General features: G+C 41.7%; 1 protein-coding gene across 2 annotated transcripts in view; it reads right to left on the reverse strand.

Moving 5' to 3' along the window:
* Positions 1-22,169, reverse strand: part of Ppp3ca (protein phosphatase 3 catalytic subunit alpha) — a 276,261-nt gene that overhangs the window by 26,681 nt on the left and 227,411 nt on the right. For both annotated transcript variants that reach the window (XM_041659798.1, XM_041659788.1), the window contains exons 9-10: positions 7,197-7,322; positions 4,964-5,038 (exon numbers count right to left, since the gene is read on the reverse strand). In XM_041659798.1, the coding sequence (XP_041515732.1) occupies positions 4,964-5,038; positions 7,197-7,322 (201 nt within the window). The remainder of the gene's footprint in view (positions 1-4,963; positions 5,039-7,196; positions 7,323-22,169) is intronic.

Consider the following 22,169-nt stretch of genomic DNA (forward strand, 5'->3'; position numbering starts at 1 on the left):
TGGCCTTGAACTCACAGTCCTGCTTCATTTTCTCAAGGGCTGCATTAACGTTTTTGAACAATGTTTATAAAGTACTTTCTGTTTTATTTGACAACAAAAAGTATGTCTATGTTTTCCCTCATTTTCCTTCATTCTCTCTCTTCCTCCTTTTCTTCTCCTTCTTTCTTTCTAATCATGCTGATTCTAAGGAAGAGATTTGGAGCATGGTAATCTGAGATCTTGGGCATCTCAAGTTCCCGAGAACAAGGCAGATGCACGGTCTAGTCTGCCTTCAGGATGTTGCGTTACTAGGTATATATTTTTTTAGACTTTACATCGACAGATTTTTCTTTATTTCCTATGTTTCAATAAGGATAGTAATCCGAAGGATGTCTTCAAGACAAAAGACAGTAACAACAGCCCAATAAAATGTCTAGTAATCTTAAAACAAATCATGCTTAATTTTTTTTTTTGGTGTTCGAAATAATAAAATGAATACTAAATGTTTACTATGCACCAGCAGCAACTAAAATGACAGGGTGACACTTCTAAGTGTCAGTGGCTGTCACTCAGCATCGTCATCACTGACTTTTAAAGGGGAGGTGACAGATCTGGAAGGCAGTGTGGGGAATCCCTCCTTGCTGAAGGCCTTGCGGACACTTAGAAGTCAACCTAATATGACAGAAACATGAGCTGTAAGCTCCTATTATTACCCCTGACTTTTTAGTTGCCACTGGATATGGGGCAGAAGATTGAGAAGGGCTAGATGAATCACTCATCATGCGGCAGCCCCCACCTAAAATAAGAAGCGGTTGAAGGAAGTGCTTTAATTGAGCCCTTTGATGTCTGCAGCAATCACATGAGGAGCCTGGAAGGAGCCCAGGACCACCTCTCAATGACAGGCAGGTTTCAAATATGGAAAGAAGGGAACAAGAGAAGTGCAATCTTTCCCTACAGTTGGGGATGCTGTAAATAAAAAAGAAACAAAAAAAAAAACTCAAATATATGCTTCTATATCCCAAACAGATCCAAACAGCTCCAGGGTGTCTCACAAAACTGTTCTTTGAGCATTGCAGAAATCCATTCATTTCAGAGTCACGATAAAGTAAATGGCTACGAGTCACTTTGTTTGGCCCGTGTCAAATGGTCAGTACTCAGAGTTGAACATACTTGCCATTAGAACCTTTATCTCTGTATATTTCCACCCTCAGTGAGGACATTTCTGAGAACTGAGCTAACACTCCAGTCATACTTATAGCCATAAAATAAGAGGGTAACGTTCACTAGTATTTGTTTCAGACTCGGGATCCTAAGACCCTTAACTTTCTAACAGGAAAGACAGACCCTGAAACTGCCGAGCACTTAAGGAAGAGCTGCTGGTCTTGGACTGGTGTTAGGAGATGCTGGATGTTCCTTATCTATTTTGTGTCTGAATTTCTAAACTTAACGTTCTGTTCTCACCTGACACACAGAGAAAGCAAGTCACAAAAAAACACCTGAGCATTCTCCTGAAGCAATCAGCTTCTTATCAATCCAAAATCGATAGTCAGAGGGCACCTTCCCCTGTGGAAGCTAATTTTCCTCCTTTAGTTCTCCCGAAGTCCTTCTTTGCAGGAAAGTTATGTCTATGGGAGTGTGCAAATGTCACTGATCACACGAAAGCCTGTGCTCGTCTTCCCTTGCTCTCTCTCCATGTTTACACTGTCTCTCACAGACCCTAAAGCTTAGTTGTCAACAGTGATCTGCCTGCCTTTCTCTAGGCCCCTCCATTCCCCCCAGCTCTGGCACGGCAGATGTACATCTCCGTGATTCCTGGCTTTTGAGTGGGTGCTGGGGATCAATGAAGCTCTCTTCCCCATCCCCAAGGTGCTTCTGGAAAATCTGAAGACTGTGCTGTGAGGGAAACTAGGTTCTTCACTCCTGCCATGTGCTCTGGAGGCCGACCAGCCAGGGTGAATTTTCCCCAAGTGCTACCCCCAACTCTCGTTTCTCTTCTCATAGTCACAACCACAAAAGAAACTAAGGGAGTCTTTCTCCGTACTCTGACCAAGGGAAAGAAACAGTGATTTGGTAAAAGGAGGAGACTGAACACTACTTGCTAAGCAAGGATTGATGTGTCTAAGACAACTAGAGACAATGGCGCGTACCTTCTCCAAGAAGTAGACAGCAATGCTTTGACTTCTTTCTGCTCATCTCTAAACTTGAAGCAATTGTCTGGAGGAGCCAAGCACTTTTAATAGAAACCAAGCTTTTCTTAAAGTCTTAATGCTGCTTGAAATTTTGAAAGCACCGATTGTGTAGTGCAGCTGGCAGAAGAGACTTAAGCTAAGGCAGAGAGTGTCGTTCAAAAAGGAAAAAGTATCTATTAATGCGAAGATTGACAGAAAGGGAGTAGTGAAGGAACGTGTACCTTAGGGACTTAAGTGTCGAGTCTAGCTGGTGAGGTCAGGCTGGGTTCCCCCAGACCAACTCTCTGCACTTGACTAGGGCAACGCTGTATTGTTCTGAGGGAAGAACTCACCTTAAACTGTAGAGTGGTGGTGTTTAGAAAGAAAGAAAATCGTCCAAAAATTTCGATTGAAATTAATTATTTTAAAGCAGAATGGCTCACAAAGTATCCTTCCACATAAGTGATGGGGGAGGGGGGCGTGGAGAGCAGTTCATTAGTGGGGGTGGGGAGCGTGGAGAGCAGTTCAGCAGTGTCGAGGCTGTGAAGCCCTGCTGGGACAGTCTATGAATCACAGCCATCGGTGACGTCCTACAGGGCTGCGACAGACACAACAGCCATGCAACAGATCATTTCCTATTGGAACGCCTGCATCAGAACGCAATCGCAAACATGTGTTCTTTGTCTGCAGCAAGTATGCTTGATAAACGTTGGCTGAGGACCCTGGCTAACGTGTAGATTTGATTTACTGCATTAAGACTACTTACTATGAATTTTGAGAATGGCTGCATTCAGAAGAAAATACCCCAAATTATGGAACTTGTCATAACTACTTTGAAAGTAGGTAAGACTCGAAACCAACGCTTTTCTGACTTTCTCCCATCCTTCCCTGCTCCCTCTCTCAGGAAGCCACCAGACCAGTGTCCCCAGTCCCAAAGGCAAGCCAGAGAAGCTGGAATGCATCTCCCACAAAGCACGCCATAAAACTCTAAAACGTTCTCCCTTTCCTTCAAAGGCACCAAGCATGCTGAGCAGAGAAACAAAAGCACATCTGGACAGACAGGCTCCCTGCCGTCCCCCCTCAGCTGCCTGCCTCCCATCACACCCTTCGGCCAGCACTGATGTAAGTCTCCCCATGATTTATCAAACTGAAGCAAAAAAGAAAAAAAAGACACGGGTTCTTAGCCTTCTAGGTATTATTGCCCTGATGGCTCCAGTGACACCAAACACTGCAGAAAATTCTTACACTTTTCTTTTGTGGACCGCACTTTTGTTAGAGACTCCCAGCCACAAGCTCTATGATGGATGAAGAGAGTCGGTACAACTGGCCGCCTTTACAATGAGTAAAAAGGACTATACGAAGAAGAACCTATGGAACACCTGCTATTTTAAGTTTTAGAATCCATTTGGTTTGTCTTCTTCCTTAATTTACAAAAGTCTGGGGCACTTATGAAAATGTTATCTTTTAAGATACAGTCCTCCTCAGAGAGAAGTCAACAGGAGCAACTGCAGCCATCACGTGGAAAACCACAAACTTAGCCATAGTTGCTGAACTAATTCCTATGGATGTTTAAGAAATGTATTTTTTTTCTTTCTATGTCCTCTTTCCTCCCTATTCTATTACTTTGCACTGAGGTATCTGAAGATAATTTATGAGGACAGGTGAAGATGAGAGAGAAATACTGGATGCTAGCAACGAAGTATGTGCCTGATGGAGATATACTTACATCAATTCTACATTATATATGTCTATTACTATCTATTATGTATATCTATATATAATATATAATAATACATATACTATTTACCCAAGTATAAGGGTATATTTTCTTTTCACATGAAGTAGTAAGTATCTTGTACTTTGCACTGTTATCAGAGTTAAAACCAATAAACCGTCATAACATACCATCCAAATACCAGCTTATCAAAAGGGACATGATTGTCTTCTGTATAATCAAAGAGCCAATCAATGGCTATCTATTCAAATTAACCAAAGTATCTACTTTTCTCTTTGTTTTTGTTCTTTATTTCATAATGTCTTATTCTATTGACATTATCTGCTCCACTAAGATGACTTCAAGCCACTGAGGAATCCCTAGTGCCCTACCCAGGGCAGGACTTATTAAATATGTATGAAGGAAGTTTGCTATTGTGTGTTCCAGCTCTTGGCCCGTCCTTATAACTCCACACATTTCAGACACTTCCCTAGAATGTACAGAAACCTTTCTGTTCATTTTTAACAAGACAGACCGCCTCTGCCTTTAGAGAAAGGCTCCAGCTCTTGACGGCAATGGAGCTATCTCAAAATAAGTTAAAAACTCTCACGGGCCCACTATTAAATATTAATTCAGATATAGAAAGTATTAATGTTGGATGTTGTCAACATTGCTTAAAAATGAAAATGCTAAGGATATGAATGAAGCTATTGGGAATGGCGTATTAAAGCAGAGGATGTTGTTAAAGATGCCAGACCTAAACACAGGTTCACCCCACACATTAAGACAAACGATAGGAGAAATAAAAAACAGCAACAGGGGGTTGCCTTTTCCTAAGGAGGTGAAAGAATATCAAATAGCCACATGAGTGACTGAAAGATGCTTATTAAAATAGTTTACATTTCCACAACGGTTTCAAAGCAATGGGAAAATTCTCTCATGGTTTCATTTCTGACATTTCCTTACCTCAGACAAAATGGTTTCTTTTTCAACATTATGATTTAATCATAAACCGAAATCTTAAAAATTTATGACTGGGGTTAGCATCACGATCCTAAGTAATAGCATGGCAAATGGCATCACACAAGGCTTAACCTCTTACCGTCAAATCCATCTTCCTCTGACCCCAGCTCATCGTCTGAGCAGATGTTGAGGACGTTCACCAGCATCTCAGTGACTGCAGCCAGACAGGGAAGAAAGGGAGGACAGTCCAGTCAGACCTCTACAGGGCTGTCATTGCTCACTAGCCTACTATGCAACAGCACGCCAAAGGTGAGCCATTTCTACGCTTCCATCCTTACCCACAACGTCTGGATCCATATCTGCCATTATCCATCATAAATGGAAACTTGCTGTTTGATTCCAGTACGCTTGTGAAAATTAAATTATTATTTCGTCTTTATGAAATCTCCTACCAATACTTATTAAATATTGGGTCAACAGAAAGTAGGGGAAAACAAATACTGGATGTGAGGATCCTATAAATCTACAAAGGAAAAAAGAACAGTCTTGGAATTTTGCATTTATTTCCACAGCGATGCTGCCCAATCTAGATTAGATTACAGACTTCTGGTCATCAGGGACTGAGCGAATGCCAGGTTCCTTTTTGTTAATTTGTCTAATCCTCTATAAAATTCAGCTTCGTGATAGGTGAGTAGCTTTGCATTTAATAAAAACTGCTGATGGATGAGCTAATGCATTTCAAGTAGATTTGGGAATATTGATCTGCAGAAATAAATATGTTGGCAGAAATATCATTACATTTAGTTTCCAAAAAGTCTCAAAGATACTCAAAGATGAACTAGAATTTAGCAAAGTAAGTGGACGGTAATAGGTTTATAGACCAGCAACATGCACGCTATCACGTTTAATGTTTCTTGACACTTGCTTGGGTTTTATCAAGCTGTTCATGAGAGGCCCACGCATCATCAGAAACTGTTTTTAAGGTTACACAGCATTTCAAGAAATAATCTTTATCAACCAAAGACCCACGATAAGGAAACGCCATTGGTGCCGACATTAATCTAGAGTTCAATTATCAAAGTTGAGCTACGTTTTCCAATATACCACTGTTGTCTTTTACAAAGAGTATGGTCAAAATTCCAACAATGAACAGAAGGCACCCACCTAAAGGGTGTTTTGTCATGCGTGGTAGTTGTCAGGCTCCATGCTGTCTGAGTATCCACAGCAGGCAAAATCTGAGCCTGTCTGCATGCTGGGACTGATCAGTGCAGGAGCCTGGAGCATGGAGTCCCACAGAGGGGAGGGACATGGTCACAAGGCACCTGCGATTTACTTGGGCGTAAGGGAAAACCTTCTTCGCTGACAACTCATTGCTTGCCTTGTGGGAATATTATCAGGTATTTAAATTTCAAAAAATCCCCCATAAGTCTTGTAGCTTTTCTCTAAAACTGTATCTGAAGTACAAGGAAACGATCTTCATACACTATCACGGCCTTCTTCTGGACCACATGGAAAAATGCGTGAGGAATGAGTCAGTGTTTGTTAGGCCTGGCTACAGCTCAGGGGCTCCTGGCTTTTGCATTTCTATCTATATGTATATAGCTGTACCTGAGGGAGGGACCTGGTCAATTGTCCTCATCAACTTAGGTCATAAAAGTCAATATGAACAAGTTCAACCAAACCTCCATATATGGGCTGTCTATGAATGCTTCAGCATTGTGAGGGCATAAATTTCATTTTTTCCCCATATAGCTGTATCTACAATCATCAATTGATAAATTTCTTTTTCTTTTTCTTTTTTTTTTTTGGCTGATGTTTGGATTAGAAAAGAAATGAGGAAGTAAGGAAGACGGTAGAAAGAGGGAACAGAAGAACCCAATTCTGAAATATTGGTGCAAGTCAGCCAATAGGTAACTCTTTAAACACAAATATTTCCTGTTGGAGTAACATAGTAGGAAATGCTCTGTTTGTCAGAACTATGGGTCTGTTGCTTTATCTATTGTCCTTTGAGATGCTACAGGCACTAGTCAGTGCCACACAATCATGAACAAGGAAAGCATGACTGCCCTAATTTGTGATGATAAAACATGACTTTGGGACTACATTTCCAAAGAGTAAGAAGGAAAGACTGGATAACACTTTACTTCCACTGTTTCAGAAAGTGCTATTGCTCAACAATGGGGCTGTGCACATATTGAATATCCTTGTTCCCCCTGAATCTACTCAGGCCATCAGGTCACCAGGCCAGGGCATGTCCTCATAGCCCTCCTCCCACGGTACAGACCATGAATGCTATTGGTTAGAACACACCATTTTTCTCTGCATGTTCCTGGTGACACAGAACACAGCTCTCGCTTCTCCTGACAGCGTACCTTTCTCCCCAACAAATGGCAGCGACCAGGTGAAGACATCCATGAAATTCGGGAGCCAGTATGGGTGGGGAGAACAGTTGAACTGCCTGATGTTCATCACGTTGTTCTCGTACTTCAACACTGCAGCTGAAACCAAAGCAACACGGGAGGACATCAGAGCTAGCGCACAGTGCTGGTTTTGAAGGCATGGTTTTAGTTGACCAAGAAAATTCAACGATTTGACCATGAGGACAAATGGCCTCATCAGCCGCATTTCCTGACTTATGAACTTTAGCCTTACTCCTTAGAGGAAGCTACTGTGTGCACAATGTTTGAGTAGTAATTTAAAATGACATTATCATTTGAAAAATATCTCTGCAATGTAGTTAAGCAATTATCAAGAATCAGATCAAGAGCCTCCTGTATTCAGGAACGTTCTTGTCTTACTATTTGACAGTAAGAAAAAGGGGGTACTGCTAGGTGGGTCTGGCATAATTTAGTAATCGCGCCTCTCTCTCTCTCTCTCTCTCTCTCTCTCTCTCTCTCTCTCTCTCTCACACACACACACACACACACACACACACACACACACACACAAAATAGCATACCTTTTCCTCTGGTAACAATCATAATAGTTATATTAATCAGCATAAATTATACCACATTTTTATTAACTACAGTAAGATATTTGGATTTAATGCCATATAAAATAACACAGCGTTGACTCTAGCCTTGACTTCTGAAAGGGCTATGGCAGCCAAGGCCTCCAGAAGCAAAGCTGCCTGCTTCTCTCTATGGTACCTGTGTCGTTATTTGTGGGCTAGATAGAGTCTCACGCGAGTGCGGCTACTCTCACTTCTTACTGCGTTTGGAAATTCCACCCGTGCCAATCCTGGTCAATCGACACAGGGCAAGCAGGGTGCTGCGAATAGTTTCAGTGAAGGTGGAGTTATATGTTTCAGGGCGGGCCTCTAGCTTATGGCTTGACAACAGTAACCTATGGGACAGACTCAGGTTAAATTTACACCTGCTTTTTCTACTCACTGTCCTTTCTGTTGCTACCTGAAAAGACACAAAACAAAGACATTTTCCTCTAAATGACAGCCCTTTAACGACGATGCCCTCACATTTCTGCCCAAACTACATTAAGAGTTCATTTTCATTATCCTTACCCAACGTGGCTGGCATTGCACTGAGACTGTGTCATGACTAGATCCAGAATAATGTAAAATGAGCTATTTACATTGACTGGTCAAATACAGAGAGCTGTTTTATTACTTTGCATTTTAAGCTGATCTTTATATGAGGAATATGCTCTAACTTTGTGATTACAGATCACAGAACAAGTCTTTAAACATCTATAAAATGCCTTCATTGGGTTTGCATCTTCACAACAATGCAGAGTCTCTGAGACAATGCTCTCTTTAACATAGCAATGTCTCCAAAACCAATGCCTCATCTGGAATGTTTCCTGTCGTGGATTTCTATGAAATCCAAGCCCTTTGCCGGGGTCTGAGCCCAAACTCCGTCCTCTCAGTGGAACCCTTCTTGGTTTTCTTTGATAGACAGATCATGTCTCTTCCTTGAATTCTAAAAGCTTAGACTTACATACAGATGCCAGCAAACATTGATAAGGGTCAAACTACATATATGTATCTAAATAGGCTTTAGGTTTTCTTGTCTCCTGTAGCATTTTGACTTGATCTGAGAGGCTGAAATAAATCCTCCCAACCCTTCTACAACATTCAAGCAATGCCCCTCATCCTTTTGGTCTCCTTCACGGAAGACTTTTTACCCTATCGTGGATCTGGATGCATGCCAGACAGCCAAGGAACTGAAAGTGTGACTCAGGACCAACACAGTCTTTTCAGTAGGCATGATGAGTGCCCGGATTCAGAAAACACACATCTTTTCGTGTTATGATTTGCCTACTGTAAGCATTAGGCTGCATTTTAAAGATGCGGATGTTTTTAGCAACTTGCAGTCAACTTGTATTTGTGTGCAGGGAGGCTTGTGCTTTAAATTATAGACCTAGTTGATTAATATGGCTCCAGAAAACATAGAATCAGGCACTTCGGGAACACAGATGGTACAGTTAGCAAAGACTGGAAGGGAGCTGGAATTCTCCTCTTCTGAGAGAATATGGAATCCTGCATATATTTCTGGAAATGGCCTTTTTGCACTGTCCTATTATTTATGCAACATGCCATTTGCCAAAAGCAAAGCAAAACAACCAGAAAAACACCTTGACAAATTACCATACCCGCACTTCTGATCTTCAGGACAAAGTATTTTTAGTGTCCTACATTATTATTTGAGCACAAGATTCATGCTAAGATTTTTACAATTTGTTACGATTGCATTTGTTTTTTATATCTTAAAAAGAATCTTTCAGAATTCAAAGCTGTCTTTTCAGAGTAATTGTTCCTTAACCCCCTCCCACAATGTTTTATTAACACCAGGTGGTAGTTTAGCAAGAGAAAAGAGAGACAGGGGGGCTCGCCCTTGCTAACCATGGATTCCATACACATGGATTCCACCAAGCCTGCCTGCAAAGGTTGGGTAAAAAGGAAAACTGTGTCAATACTGAACTTCTCTTGCCATCAGTCCCTAATCAGTTCAGCGTAGCAGCTTTTCACAGGGCACTGCCGCTGTGCTCACTATTATGAGTGATGTGGGACATAGAGAATGATGTCTGTAGGTTAAGGACACACTGCACTATTTTATGTATGGGTCATGAGCATCTGTGGGTGCTGGTATTCACAGAGGTCTTGGGATCCATTCCTAGTTGTTGCCAGAACAATACTGCCCTGGATGGAGCACAGGGAGAAGCTTTATGAAATACTTCACTGGATTCTCAAAAGAAATCTGAGAAGCAGTGTGTGTGTGAGTGTGTGTGAGGGGAGGGGGTAGGAGGAAGAAAGAGAGTGGAGAGGGAGAGGACACATGCCCTTATCTGCAGCCAGAGCAACTGCAGTGGGGAAATGGAGAAACTCGCTCAGATTATGCAACCAACAACAGACACATCTCACCCCCTTTCTCCTCAGCTTTTCCTGACACTAAACCCGTTCCTTTCCGTTATTCCCCGCTGTCCTTCATAAATTATACATGCACGGATGCGAGTCCTAGCTGTGATACTGATTTAGCTTTGGATGTGGTGTTCATATTTAAAGATGGTTCAACTTTTGCCAAAGTACATGCTCGAGCCAAACGGGATGCAAGTTCCCCATCGAAGGCTGCCCTGTCGGTGAATTAAAGAGAGGCTGTGTTCTGTGGAGCAGCAAGGCAGAAGCGGTTCATTTGTTTCAACATCAGCTCACCACGGCTTACTTCAGGACCTCCTGAGAAAGCTACGACCGCTTATTTTGTTTATTAATGATGGGAATGATACATGTCAATAGGAGTACACTTAGCGACTAGGCATAGCGGGGCACTCGGTTTGGACCTTTATACCCATAATCACAAATCACCATGTTTGACTGAAGTGTCCTCACCATTTCTCTTTGAGAGTGAGCAGAGGTGAAATGAGTGCTCGTCCACACTTTCAAACAGTGGAAGCCAACTCTGGCCTAAATACAAACCATCTATCTCACATATACACACAGTTGCCATAGCAACACAAAGCATTCAATGCCGACCAAAGTTTGGACAGACTAGTTTTCCTTACACATTACTTTCTAAAGATGAACAGAAGTCTGGAAGGCCAAGCACCTGAACAACACTATTTTGTCTCTAATTACTTCAGACATTCCAGGGTCACTTAATGCCTCTAGGTTAGGTCTCACTTTCCTTCCCTGAACATGCGAGTTTATCTAGAAAATTTAAATGAACTCTTTCCGACTTATGTGGCATTAATAAAATTTTAGAAAAAAAAACCCTCATAATAAGTACAATGACAGATCAGTGTTCTCGGTGATTTCCTTATTCTCTGTATAAAAATTATGAATTTTAACTTAAAATGCAGACCCTCCACAGATATTCCTTTCTGCAGTGACATGACATAGTCGTGCTAGAACCCTCTGAGCAGCTCACATTCACAAGTTACTCAAAAGCTTTGACATTTTTGCACAATAATTATGTATTATCACAATACATAAGAAAATAGCCCCATAAGTGTGAAACATCGACATTCACAAAATTCAGTTAACATTTCATCTTCCACCTCCCACATCTTCCTTTCCTGACACCTGCCCCCGCCTGTCACCAATTACAAAATTCATCTAGAGCCCTGAGAGTGTGCTTCTCTCTGAAACATCTGAGACACACGTGCAGTGAACAAAATTCAGATGATTGTATTTGCACAAACACTGGAGACACCTACTAAAATTTTTGGGAGAAACAAAGAAAACAAAACAAAACAAAAACCAAGTGTCCTGTCTATCAACGACTGTCACTTTTCCAAGACGTGACGTCACTTACACGTGTCCCAGAGGGATGCAGAGACACCGTGACATGTTTGTGGGACTGAAGTTATTTACCGTGACTTACAGCAGACCTGACAGCATGGAAACAAATGGCTCTCTCTTGTGGCTGCAGATGTGAAAATCTGCCAGAAGAGACCGCCATTCAGTGGGAGGACTACGAACCCTACACATTTGGAGGCTCGTTCTTCTTGTGATGTCAGAATAAATCATTTTAGAATTATGCAATTACTTGGTCCAATCATTTTCATTGCACCTGAAGAAGTTCATCTTCAAAGGCATGTTTCCATCTATTGAAAACCAGCAACCAAGGGCCCAGCACTGCTTGTGAAATGGATACTGGACTTTATTTACTTATTGCGATTATGGCAGACAAGGCAAGGACTCTACTGTGGGGTTCTACCTTAAATACTTGACTACTTTCTGTAGCATCACTGGCTCCTTGCATCCAGCAAAGCTCAAGGAAGAGAGTCCACACATCATTATATTGCTGGGCCATACCACACACCAAATCTCTGAACCACAGTCAGATCTTTAGAAAAGGAGGTTTCTGTGATTTTAAAGTTGTTAGGGCACACTATGACACCATTGTCTATCTCTGACCTCCACCAGCATGTACACACACACACACACACACACACATTTCACTTAATAAGAACTTTGCACAAGTTGTCAACATCTTTTTCTATCAATATTAAGAGAAGCTCCTAACAAAGCAAGAATAAATGACAAGAACAGCAAAACCCAATTCAAGAGAAGTTTTCAAAACTTTATACCAAGACGTAACCAGCTCATCAAAATACAAGCTTAGCACATTAGCACATTCCAGGCAGATTTCAAGAGGAATACACAATCCCTTCTCTGAGAAAATAAACACCTCTCCCAATTATACATATCAACTATATATGACACTATGCTGCTCCCAACATGGCCAGACACTCAGCACACATCTTGTAGGGTAGGGGAGATCACAAATCGAAGTGTATTCTTTTTCTTACCCTTGCTATCATCTTTTATCCCCTTACCTGTAACTGATCATCTATTTCCATCTTAAAGAGTTGGAGAAGAGGGTAGGAACAGCAAAAAAAGTGTGAAAGATACCAAATGGGGGCATGCTAGAAGAACAATCATCATAATCTAGCCTTGAAATAGCAAAAAAAAATTCATAATAGATCCATGATGTGACTTCCTTCCAATTTTCCCTCCCACAGATGCTCTGGTAGAAAAACTAGCATCACCGTGTTCCTTTTGCTAAGTCCCACATCTACAGGAGGCAAAAGGCTTGGAGAAAAAGGTCTTAGAGTGAGACCCATGTGCTCAGAATATTTTCTAGCAGCAGTTTTTGACCTGTGTGGGATGCTGTAGGCAAGGGGTTTCTGATTCTGGAAGAAATACTGTGCATTTTCAGTTTGTATTTTCTCCTAAAGAATACTTTTGTGAGATATGGTTTCTATTTATTATTATATAAACATATGCATGTATATTCTATGTATGTACCCTTTCCATAATATCCTATGCATTACATGAATAGATTCCATGGTCTGTTGCATGCTAAATCTGACTCCAATTCCAGCTTCTGGCCTCCGTTCTGTGTCCTGCTTGATGGCTTTCATGTATGATAGTTTGTAATACCATCGATGGCTTAAGCAAAGAACAACTTACCAAGCCATGATAGCTACTGTACATGCTGAGAGAATGCCTCTGCAAGCCCTATACCCCACAAGCTTAGGTACAAAACGTATGCTCAAGCCACTTGTGAAGATGGATGTCAAGCCTTCAATTTCCAGTTAACTTAACCACAGTGACAATCGTTGGTATGAGAAACTCAGCTGGTTTACTATGTGACTCAGTGTGGAAGACAGAGTCCTTCACAGGCAAGTCATTAGTCAGCTCCATGTCGTGAGTGAGCCAAGGAGTCTTTACTCTTACTGGCTATAAACGGTATCTACTACTTGAAATGCAATCACAATTTTGTAAACTGCAACTTTGCTTCATATTTAAGGGGATGCAGCATATTTTCTGAATATATACATAGCAGAAGGTCTGCTGTGATGAAACAAATCAATCAGCAACTCACTGGGCTATTTATTATTATTAATGTCGTGTGGTCAGATGGTGGGGGAAGTCCTTCTGTATATGTGTTGCCTCTATTGGTTAATAAAGAAGGTGCTTTCAGCCAATGACTTAACAGAATATAGCCAGGCTGGAAGATATATATATATATATATATATATATATATATATATATATATATATATAGAGAGAGAGAGAGAGAGAGAGAGAGAGAGAGAGAGAGAAGGCAGGCTCAGTGAGAAGCCATGTAGCTGTCAGAGGAGAAAGATGGGAGCCTCCAGCTGGAACCTTGACAGTAGGTCATGAGCCTTGTGGTAAATTATAAAATAATAGAAATGTAAGAGCTAGCAAAAAATATGCATTAGCTAATAAGCCAAGCAGTATTGTAATTAATATAGTTTCTAAGTGATTGTTATGAATGAACAGCTTCCAACAACAGTCAGAGATCTACGTTCTACAGTAAACCTCAGGGACACAGAGGCATACCCCCATGTATAGCCCACTTGTACACCATAGTCTCCTTAATTGCTAGACAGGAAATGCATTTCTAGCCACCATACAGCTTTTATTTGTGTCAAGGAACTTAAAATATCTTTTAAAACTTTGTTACATACTTCTTTGTGTAAAATATGGATGATTATTTTCATACAATGAAGGAAACAGAGTGGATCAGATGCTTCTGTGCGAAGACTCTGACCCAATGTTAGGACTCACCCACGCATGCACATACTCATGCTCATCTGGACACACGATGCCCTCCTTTCTTTTTCTGTCAGCATAAGGCTGGATGTGGGCTTTTCACATGCTAGACAAAGCCCCTCCACTGTGCTATCTTACAGTTTTCTAATTCCTGACAGTTCTTGTGCAGGCTAGACTTCAGTTTGCTGGGTGGTTCAGGCAGGCCTCCTGTGGGAATCTTCTGCCTTGGCTCCTGTGTTTCTTTTTTAAGCACCGTATCAGCCAATGTTTTAAGCATGCTGATTGTTTGGATGCAGAATTTGGGGGTGAAGGAGTGGGAGAAAAGGATGAAGATGTACAAATCCTTTTATTCATTTAAGGTCATGCATGCCACACTTGGCATGAGTTGTGGTGAAGAAAAGATCAAAGGGAGGAAACAGAAAAAGCAAGGAAAAGGGGAGAAATAGCAGGAAAGAGAAGGCAGGTAAATGACAAAGATGTTTTCCAAATGACACTAAAACCAGAACTCATTACACAGGGGCAGAAAGCTAACGGGTGCAGGTGGAAAGTAGGAAAGAGACACCCTGTCACCTCAGAAATAAAATGAGGTGTATGGACTTAACAGTGACTCAGAACCAAGGGTGTCATAAAAGTCACCACACAGGCCACCACAAACTCCAGCTCAAGGCTTGATACAGGCGGAAAAGAGAAAGGCAGCTCTGTAATGGCGCACAGATAAACATCTCCTGGGTCTGGTTACCTTGTAACACCATGTCCAGAGACCTCCCATCAACACTATTCTCCATGGAAGACTATGGATACTGTCTGGGAAAGACCAAGAGAGAGGCTCTCATGGTCTACCATTTTCAGATAATGAATACCAAGTGACCATCCACCCACTGACTCAATATCATTACCTCTGTTTTCTCTGTTAAATGCTGTGTAAAGATTCCTAGATTAGTAGGTTTCAGTCCAGTGTAAGAATCTAATCAACCACTAGACTAATTAAAAATGTATTTCAGTGTATCAAGATGCATTCCCAGTTGTTCTTGTTCAACTAGTAAAAGGGCATTCAGTAGAGGATCTGTGGGAAGGATACAGGCTTCAGCATGATGGGGAAGAGGCATGGCAACTCTAAAAATAACTTTAAAAAATAAAAACTTAAATCAGTAAAAAAAAAACCCAACAGGATTTGGGTAGAATGGGTAGTGCTGCTTCTCCTAGGATACACTCCCAAGGTCATTTTATTTAACAAATGGGTTGGTAATAGAATTTATTCTTTTTTTTTTTTTTTTTTTTTTTTTTTAGTTTTTCGAGACAGGGTTTCTCTGTAGCTTTGGAGCCTGTCCTGGCACTAGCTCTTGTAGACCAGGCTGGCCTCGAACTCACAGAGATCCGCCTGCCTCTGCCTCCCGAGTGCTGGGATTAAAGGCGTGCGCCACCACCGCCCTAGAATTTATTCTTAATACATTTACTCTCACTAACATTTGGGGATATTTAAAGACATTTTAAAATCTGTTAAGGGGCTGTAGAGATAGCTCAGCAATTAAGAGCTCTTACAGGACCTGGGTTAGATTCTTAGCACCCACATGGCAACTCACAGCCTTCTGTAACTCCAGTGCAGGGGTTCTAGTGCCCTCTCTTGGCCTTCTTGAGTAATGTATGCACATGGTGAACAGATATGTACCCAGGCAGGACATCCACACACATAAAATAAAAAGAAAGGTTTAAAAACATTTTCAGAAATTGTTCAATTAGCTTACACCATAGTAGGTCTCTTTACGACGTTTTCTAACATATTTAGATCTACACAATCTTCTGAAATGAAATTCAGGGAGTTTATCGGCAATGAGCAACCAGAAGCAAGTATCTTCCTCAGGCTATTCCTTTGCTGAAGGTCTGCGATGACCCCCCTGATGAAACTCATTATGTAGCGGTGCTTTCTGCCAAAGTGGGGATGCTGCTACAGCTGCTACAAAAGAGGTCTATACAGATCAATTCAATTAAAATGTGGAGTATAGGTTAGTGATGACTGGGTTCGATGCTCAGGTCCTATAAGGTGGCAGGAGACCAGTGCCTCCTGAGAGCTTTCCTCTGACCTCCACAGGCATTCTGTGGCAAGGGCACACCTGTATTCCAATACACACACATACACAATTAATGAATTAAAACATGTAGTGGGAGGAATTCAAAGTTATTAAACCTTAATGTGCAAGATTCTATTTTACTTCCTTCCCACACATGGAATGTTTACGTCGATGCCAGGGAAGGCTTGTCTGAAATGATCCTGTTTAACAGTTGGCTTCTAGTAACAGCACACGCACAGCAGAGCTGACCGAATCCAAGGAGGGGGGAAATGCTCCAAGGGACACACTGAAAATGAGAGCTGGATTACTTATCTTAGAAAACAATGTAAAAAGTATTCCCACACCAACAGTGCAATATCTGGATGCATAATGTTGATACCTTCTTACAGTGTCAGGAAAGGACTTGCATCTGAAAAGCTCTTCTTTCTTACTGTCACATACACACAGAAGGGCTATGGGTGAGGAGGCAGGTCATGTGCGCCCTGCCCCGAGGACGCTGATGCAGACAGGCACTGGCGGAACAGTGTGACAGATGGGAATGGTCAGTGTGGACTCCAAAATCAAACCACTGAGATTCAACTTCTACCCTGTCCTGAGAGCTTCAGGGACCTGTGGGACAAATATGTCACCACTTGTCTCTTGCGGACTCTTTATTTATCAACAAAAGCAATAAGATTACAAGGTGGTTAATCTGTAAAAGCTGAAAGATCACAACAATTTACACACAGGAACTCTCTGAGCCTGGTCTGTCATACGGTAAGCACTTAAAATGTTGCTCTGAGTGTATACAACTGCAGGAATAACCTAAATACATACGTATACTACACTGTGAGCACTGGACGTCCATGTAAAACATGTGTTACCCGCTTCCGTCTGTAAGTATAAATACGAAGGGGCATCACTCTAGGTGAGCATGGGAAGGAAACAGAAAGCGTTACAATGGGATTCATGCTCAGGACAGGGTCCTACACACGAGAGGGAGTGCACAATCACAAACTGCTGTATGCTCCAAGGTAGATTTCCATCCTTCCATCCTACAAGAGAGATTTATCAGAACAACCAAACCTACCTGAGTTTTCCCCAGCTTATATGTCTACGTGAACCTTTTTTCTAAGCCCTCAAACTAGTAACGAAAAGTTATGAACGTTAAAGGGTTCTATTTTTGGTTTCTGATTCATCTTTCAATAAAGGCTTATGGTCCACTTTCTCAGGAGACCTTAGGCTTAAGAATAATCATCAAGTGTTATTTTTCTAGTGCAGATGATTCTACCATGATTATAAGGAGTCAAGAACTAGAATGATTATTTAACAAATGAAAAAGAAACAGTACGAAATTGAGTATCTTAAATTGTTTTTGTTTCATCCCCCAAATAAAAGTGTTAACAAAAACAATAAAACTTATGACTTACTACAAATTACAAAATGTTGTAATGGTTCTATGTTTATACTTTTTATATTCATATGTGATTTGAGGTAAAAAGTTGCTTAGGCCCAATTAGCAGGATCTCAAGCTTTCGAGGGGATGAGGGGAAAGCAAGTGGCAAGAAGGCCCTGCTGTGGGGAAAAGTCTGCGGCTGAATCTTAGGCAACTTGTAAAGCCACTAGTGAGCCCCCTTAAGCCTGCAGTTACCGGAGACAGCATTGCCTGCTCATGTAATCTAAGTCAGGCACTGGGCTCTGCAGAAACAGACATTTTCCTAAAAACTAAAACAGTAATAATAAAAACAAAGCAAAGCAAAAATTCAACCACTATTTAATTTTGTAGGCAAATGAGTTTTTTGATAGGTTGTATAACAAGAGACAAATATGTTACTCAGGGATGCCTGGGCACAGATGCCCGGCTCTCCTTCCAGAAGACCTACCAGTGCTTCTCCCACCCATGACTAGGACGATCATCTAGTTGACTTTGAATTTCGTTTATAAACCGAGGGATAGGATATCAACATCCAGGTGGCAGTGCTGGGAGATCACGGTCAAGATGAACCAAGCTTCTGGGGTGTGATGACATCATACTACATAGAGGGGGCCATGGAGGGCTGCCGCTAGGAGTGAAGGACCGCAGCAAAACAGCTTCTAAAAGGTATCTGCTGGAGGGCGTCCACATCATGACTGTCAAGATGATTCCTATCCCTTTGGATCCTTAAGTCAGCCATTAACCAGTGCATGAGATGGCACTCTGTTTCTACTTACAACTGATTTCTCTGTACTTTTCTCAAGACCGTGACTACCTTCTCGTTGTAGACGATTTGAAAACATCAAGATTTGATAGAGGAAATCTTTTCATGAGCAATTCAGATCATCTAACCTAAAAATCCCAAACATCATAGTCTGTGAAGTTCTGAATCTCAACCATCTGACAAATGATGCTCTCGCCCACGTCCTAGACCAAATTTTGACCACGCTCTTCCTCACGCCCCTTAACACTCCACTGACACTTTTCCCCATGGCCATTTTCATTATGTCTGGTCTTGACTGCTGAGTTTTGCTGCCATTCCTCTCACATACAAAAATACATTTAATAAAGGTCCTTACCATTACCGCCCGTCAGTAGCCGACTCTGGAGCTCAGCCACAGATCCCTGGTATGTACACTAACATATCTCTGCATACATCCCATGTCTGCATTTATCCGCTCACCCACTTATCCAAGAACTCATCAGAACCTGAGAACTGGCTTGGTGAGGACACCTTTGTCACCTACCTGAGATTCTGTTCAGTCACATTTAGAGACAGAAGGTTTCCTGTCAATACTGATGGGGAGAGGCTAATCTATAAGGACAGTTACACTTTAAGAATCTAAAGGACCTGCCTGTTTGTATGAAGGTATAATATACAGTGTTATTTTTCTTCCCTAGACATTTATTCCAAGATCTGGTCAAACTGTCCAAAGCATCATTTGTTTCTGGTCCAGTTTTTTGTTAGTCACAAATGATTTTGCTCTTAACTGTCTCTTTTTGAGTTAAGCTATTCCTGTCTTCATGGATTAATTTCCACTCATCTATCTTGCTTTTCTCTTACTTATAGCACTACTCAAACATACTAAATCTTTACTGAAAGAAGTAATTAATTGTATCTACCATGATGACAGAGCCTAAGGCACATTAGGGCAAAGATCAAGTTTAACACAGCCCAGATACCCTGCAGCATGGTGCATTCTACGTAGCTAATTACTGTAGCAGAAAGAGGCAGTAGTAAATTACTAATATAAACTTGTTCAGTGCCAATAACTGTGGTCAGGAACAGCTCCGAATGGAAACAACTGCACATTAAACACATGTCTGGCCCACGCTAGCTTTGGTTTGGAAGTCGCACCATAAGCCCACTATATTCTCATACTTTCACCTGGCCTGAGAGAGTCACTTCTGTCTCATTGTGCAGAATCTTCACTAAGCATAGTGTGACTACTGTTCTTGGTGGTCATTGTCTCTAACCGTCAAAGATTACCTCACAGAACCCTCCCTGCTGTTCTCCCATCGATTATGTCGCTGAAAGTCTTGCAACTCAGTTTTGTTGCCTGGCTTTTTAAAATTCTAGCTAACATTGATTTTATTCAAATCAAGCAATCCACGCTGTTAGCAGTGAATAATTGACTCCCACTCCCATATACTGTACAAGCTGTTAGCATAATAGCTGTAAAGTGCTTCAGAAATTTGACACAAAAGTCTTTTGACATTATGTTCCAACGGAAGAATACACCTTTCTTTTCTCATTCAGTCTCTCTTTTCTCATGAGAGAATTTCTGCTTTATAAAAAGGTTCCCCACATGCAAACAGTTTTCTCCTCTCCCCAAAGGACTGTGACTAACCCAAAGCAAGAGATAAGAGCTGAAGAGCCACACAGATCTCAAGGACAGCAAATCCCTGCCTTCTCCTGTGCTCAAGTCCCTGGTTATCATGCTGGAACCATGCACCAAGAGGCGACATAACTCAGTTTAGGAGAAGGAGTTTTCTGCCCCCGAGAAATAGTGCTACATGGAAGGATGGGAAGAAGGGTCTAAGGGCATTCTGGAATGACATCTGACTGTCTTCATTTTTAATGCCTTGGGTTTTATTTAACTCTCCTAAGTGCCGAAGAACAGTCTGTGCTATTTGTCAATGACTATGTCATGAAAGTGTTTTGGGAAGGCATTCTCTTCCTTGGCGCTTTCTGTTTGCTTGTTTGGCTGTGATAGGGTATCATTTAGCCCAGGTTAGTGTGGACATTGGTGGCTGATGATGCCCTTCCAGTCTTGATCACCTCCCAAGGGCTGACATTACAGACAAGCAGGTGCCTTTCTTATTTTTCCTTAGACTTAACAGAAAAACCTTTAAAAGACTGTAGCACAATATTTACACTGCACATACTTAAGGCGGATTACAGGAGCATGGTGCGAAATGCTCTGGCCAATGTCCACACACAGACAAATGTTGAAAACCTTCATCTAACTAATCCAAGTAACCTTTTATTAGTTTAATTCAAAATAAATTTATTGCTTTAAAAATTCACGAGCCTTGACTTTTTATATCTTTCCTACAAAAATTGAGGATTCTTTTATGTCAGGATCAAAATTTTAAACAAGACGTTCCCTAACTATTCAGAAAATTCCTTCTTGCCAAATGCATTTCCCGTGGACCCCCATTAACAGTTTAGACTGTCAGTAAGTCCCCAGAATCCTGCTTAATGACTGCCTCGGGGCACAGGAGGCAGACGGTGTGCCCTATTATATTTGGAGTTCTTGCCTCTCTAAGGACAGCACATCTTTGCTAGGAACCATGGCTGTACCATGTCCATGGATACCTCCACCCTTAGCTTCAAGGGAGGTCTGTCATATTCAGTGTGGCCTCGGAAACAGTTAGGCAGCTATAGCACACTTCTTCTAGCTTTCCTCGCTCTCAGAGCTGAAAGGTCTGAGGGTGGTATCCACTCACCGCAGGCAAAACAGGCGTGCGGAGAGAGGGACAGGATAAGAGCGGGGCAGTAGGAAGACAGGCCACTTTGCCTTTTGGAGCAGGATTCCTGGTAACATTAGAAAGCATAAAAGGAGGGGAGGAGCGTGACAATCCTGGCAGGAAGAAAATATTTCAAAGGCAGACTTATGCCCCACATTTGCCCTACTATAGTGTTGAAACAATAGACCCCAAGAAATTGGAATTCCCCCAGGAATCTCATGCTGGTAGAAGAAAAGAAAGTTGAAGAGTGGTGCCAGCCAGAAGGGGAACTGGCATCCTAGAAAGAGAATTTACTTAGCACTGACAACAGTCAGAGCCGGACAGTAATGATGGCCTGGACCACACCTTGACCACAGCGTCTCCACTGTGCATGCCTCTTGCTCTCTATTTAAACCTAAGTTTCATGTCAGGACCTTAGAGATGTAGCTCCCTGTTTGTGACATGGGTACAGGAAATATATGTCCTTTCTCTGCTTTTCACTATTCGTTATTCAAGGAATAATTAAGGAAAGGTGGCCTACCCTGGCTTCTGGGGGCTGTCAGGGTCCAGGCTTGGATGCCCTTCTGTGAGAGGATGGCCATCACACAGATGAAGACGTGTACTACTCTAATTCCAGTTTCCAGCATGCTCAGAAACAGGATTCGCGCTTCCCTGCCCTGCCTGGGCTATTCTTCACCTCATGCGTTATTTGACTGATGTCTCTTTTGCTAAAGAGACATTCCCTCCATAATACCCTGACCAATGGCTACTAATGAATCCTTTCTCCACATTCTGTCCCCTGCTCTGACACACCAAGCACACCAAGTCA

Source organism: Microtus oregoni, unplaced genomic scaffold (genome assembly GCF_018167655.1).
Source record: "Microtus oregoni isolate MIOR12 unplaced genomic scaffold, Mior012 000000F_ref0000247, whole genome shotgun sequence".
NCBI classification, from domain to species: Eukaryota; Metazoa; Chordata; class Mammalia; order Rodentia; family Cricetidae; genus Microtus; species Microtus oregoni.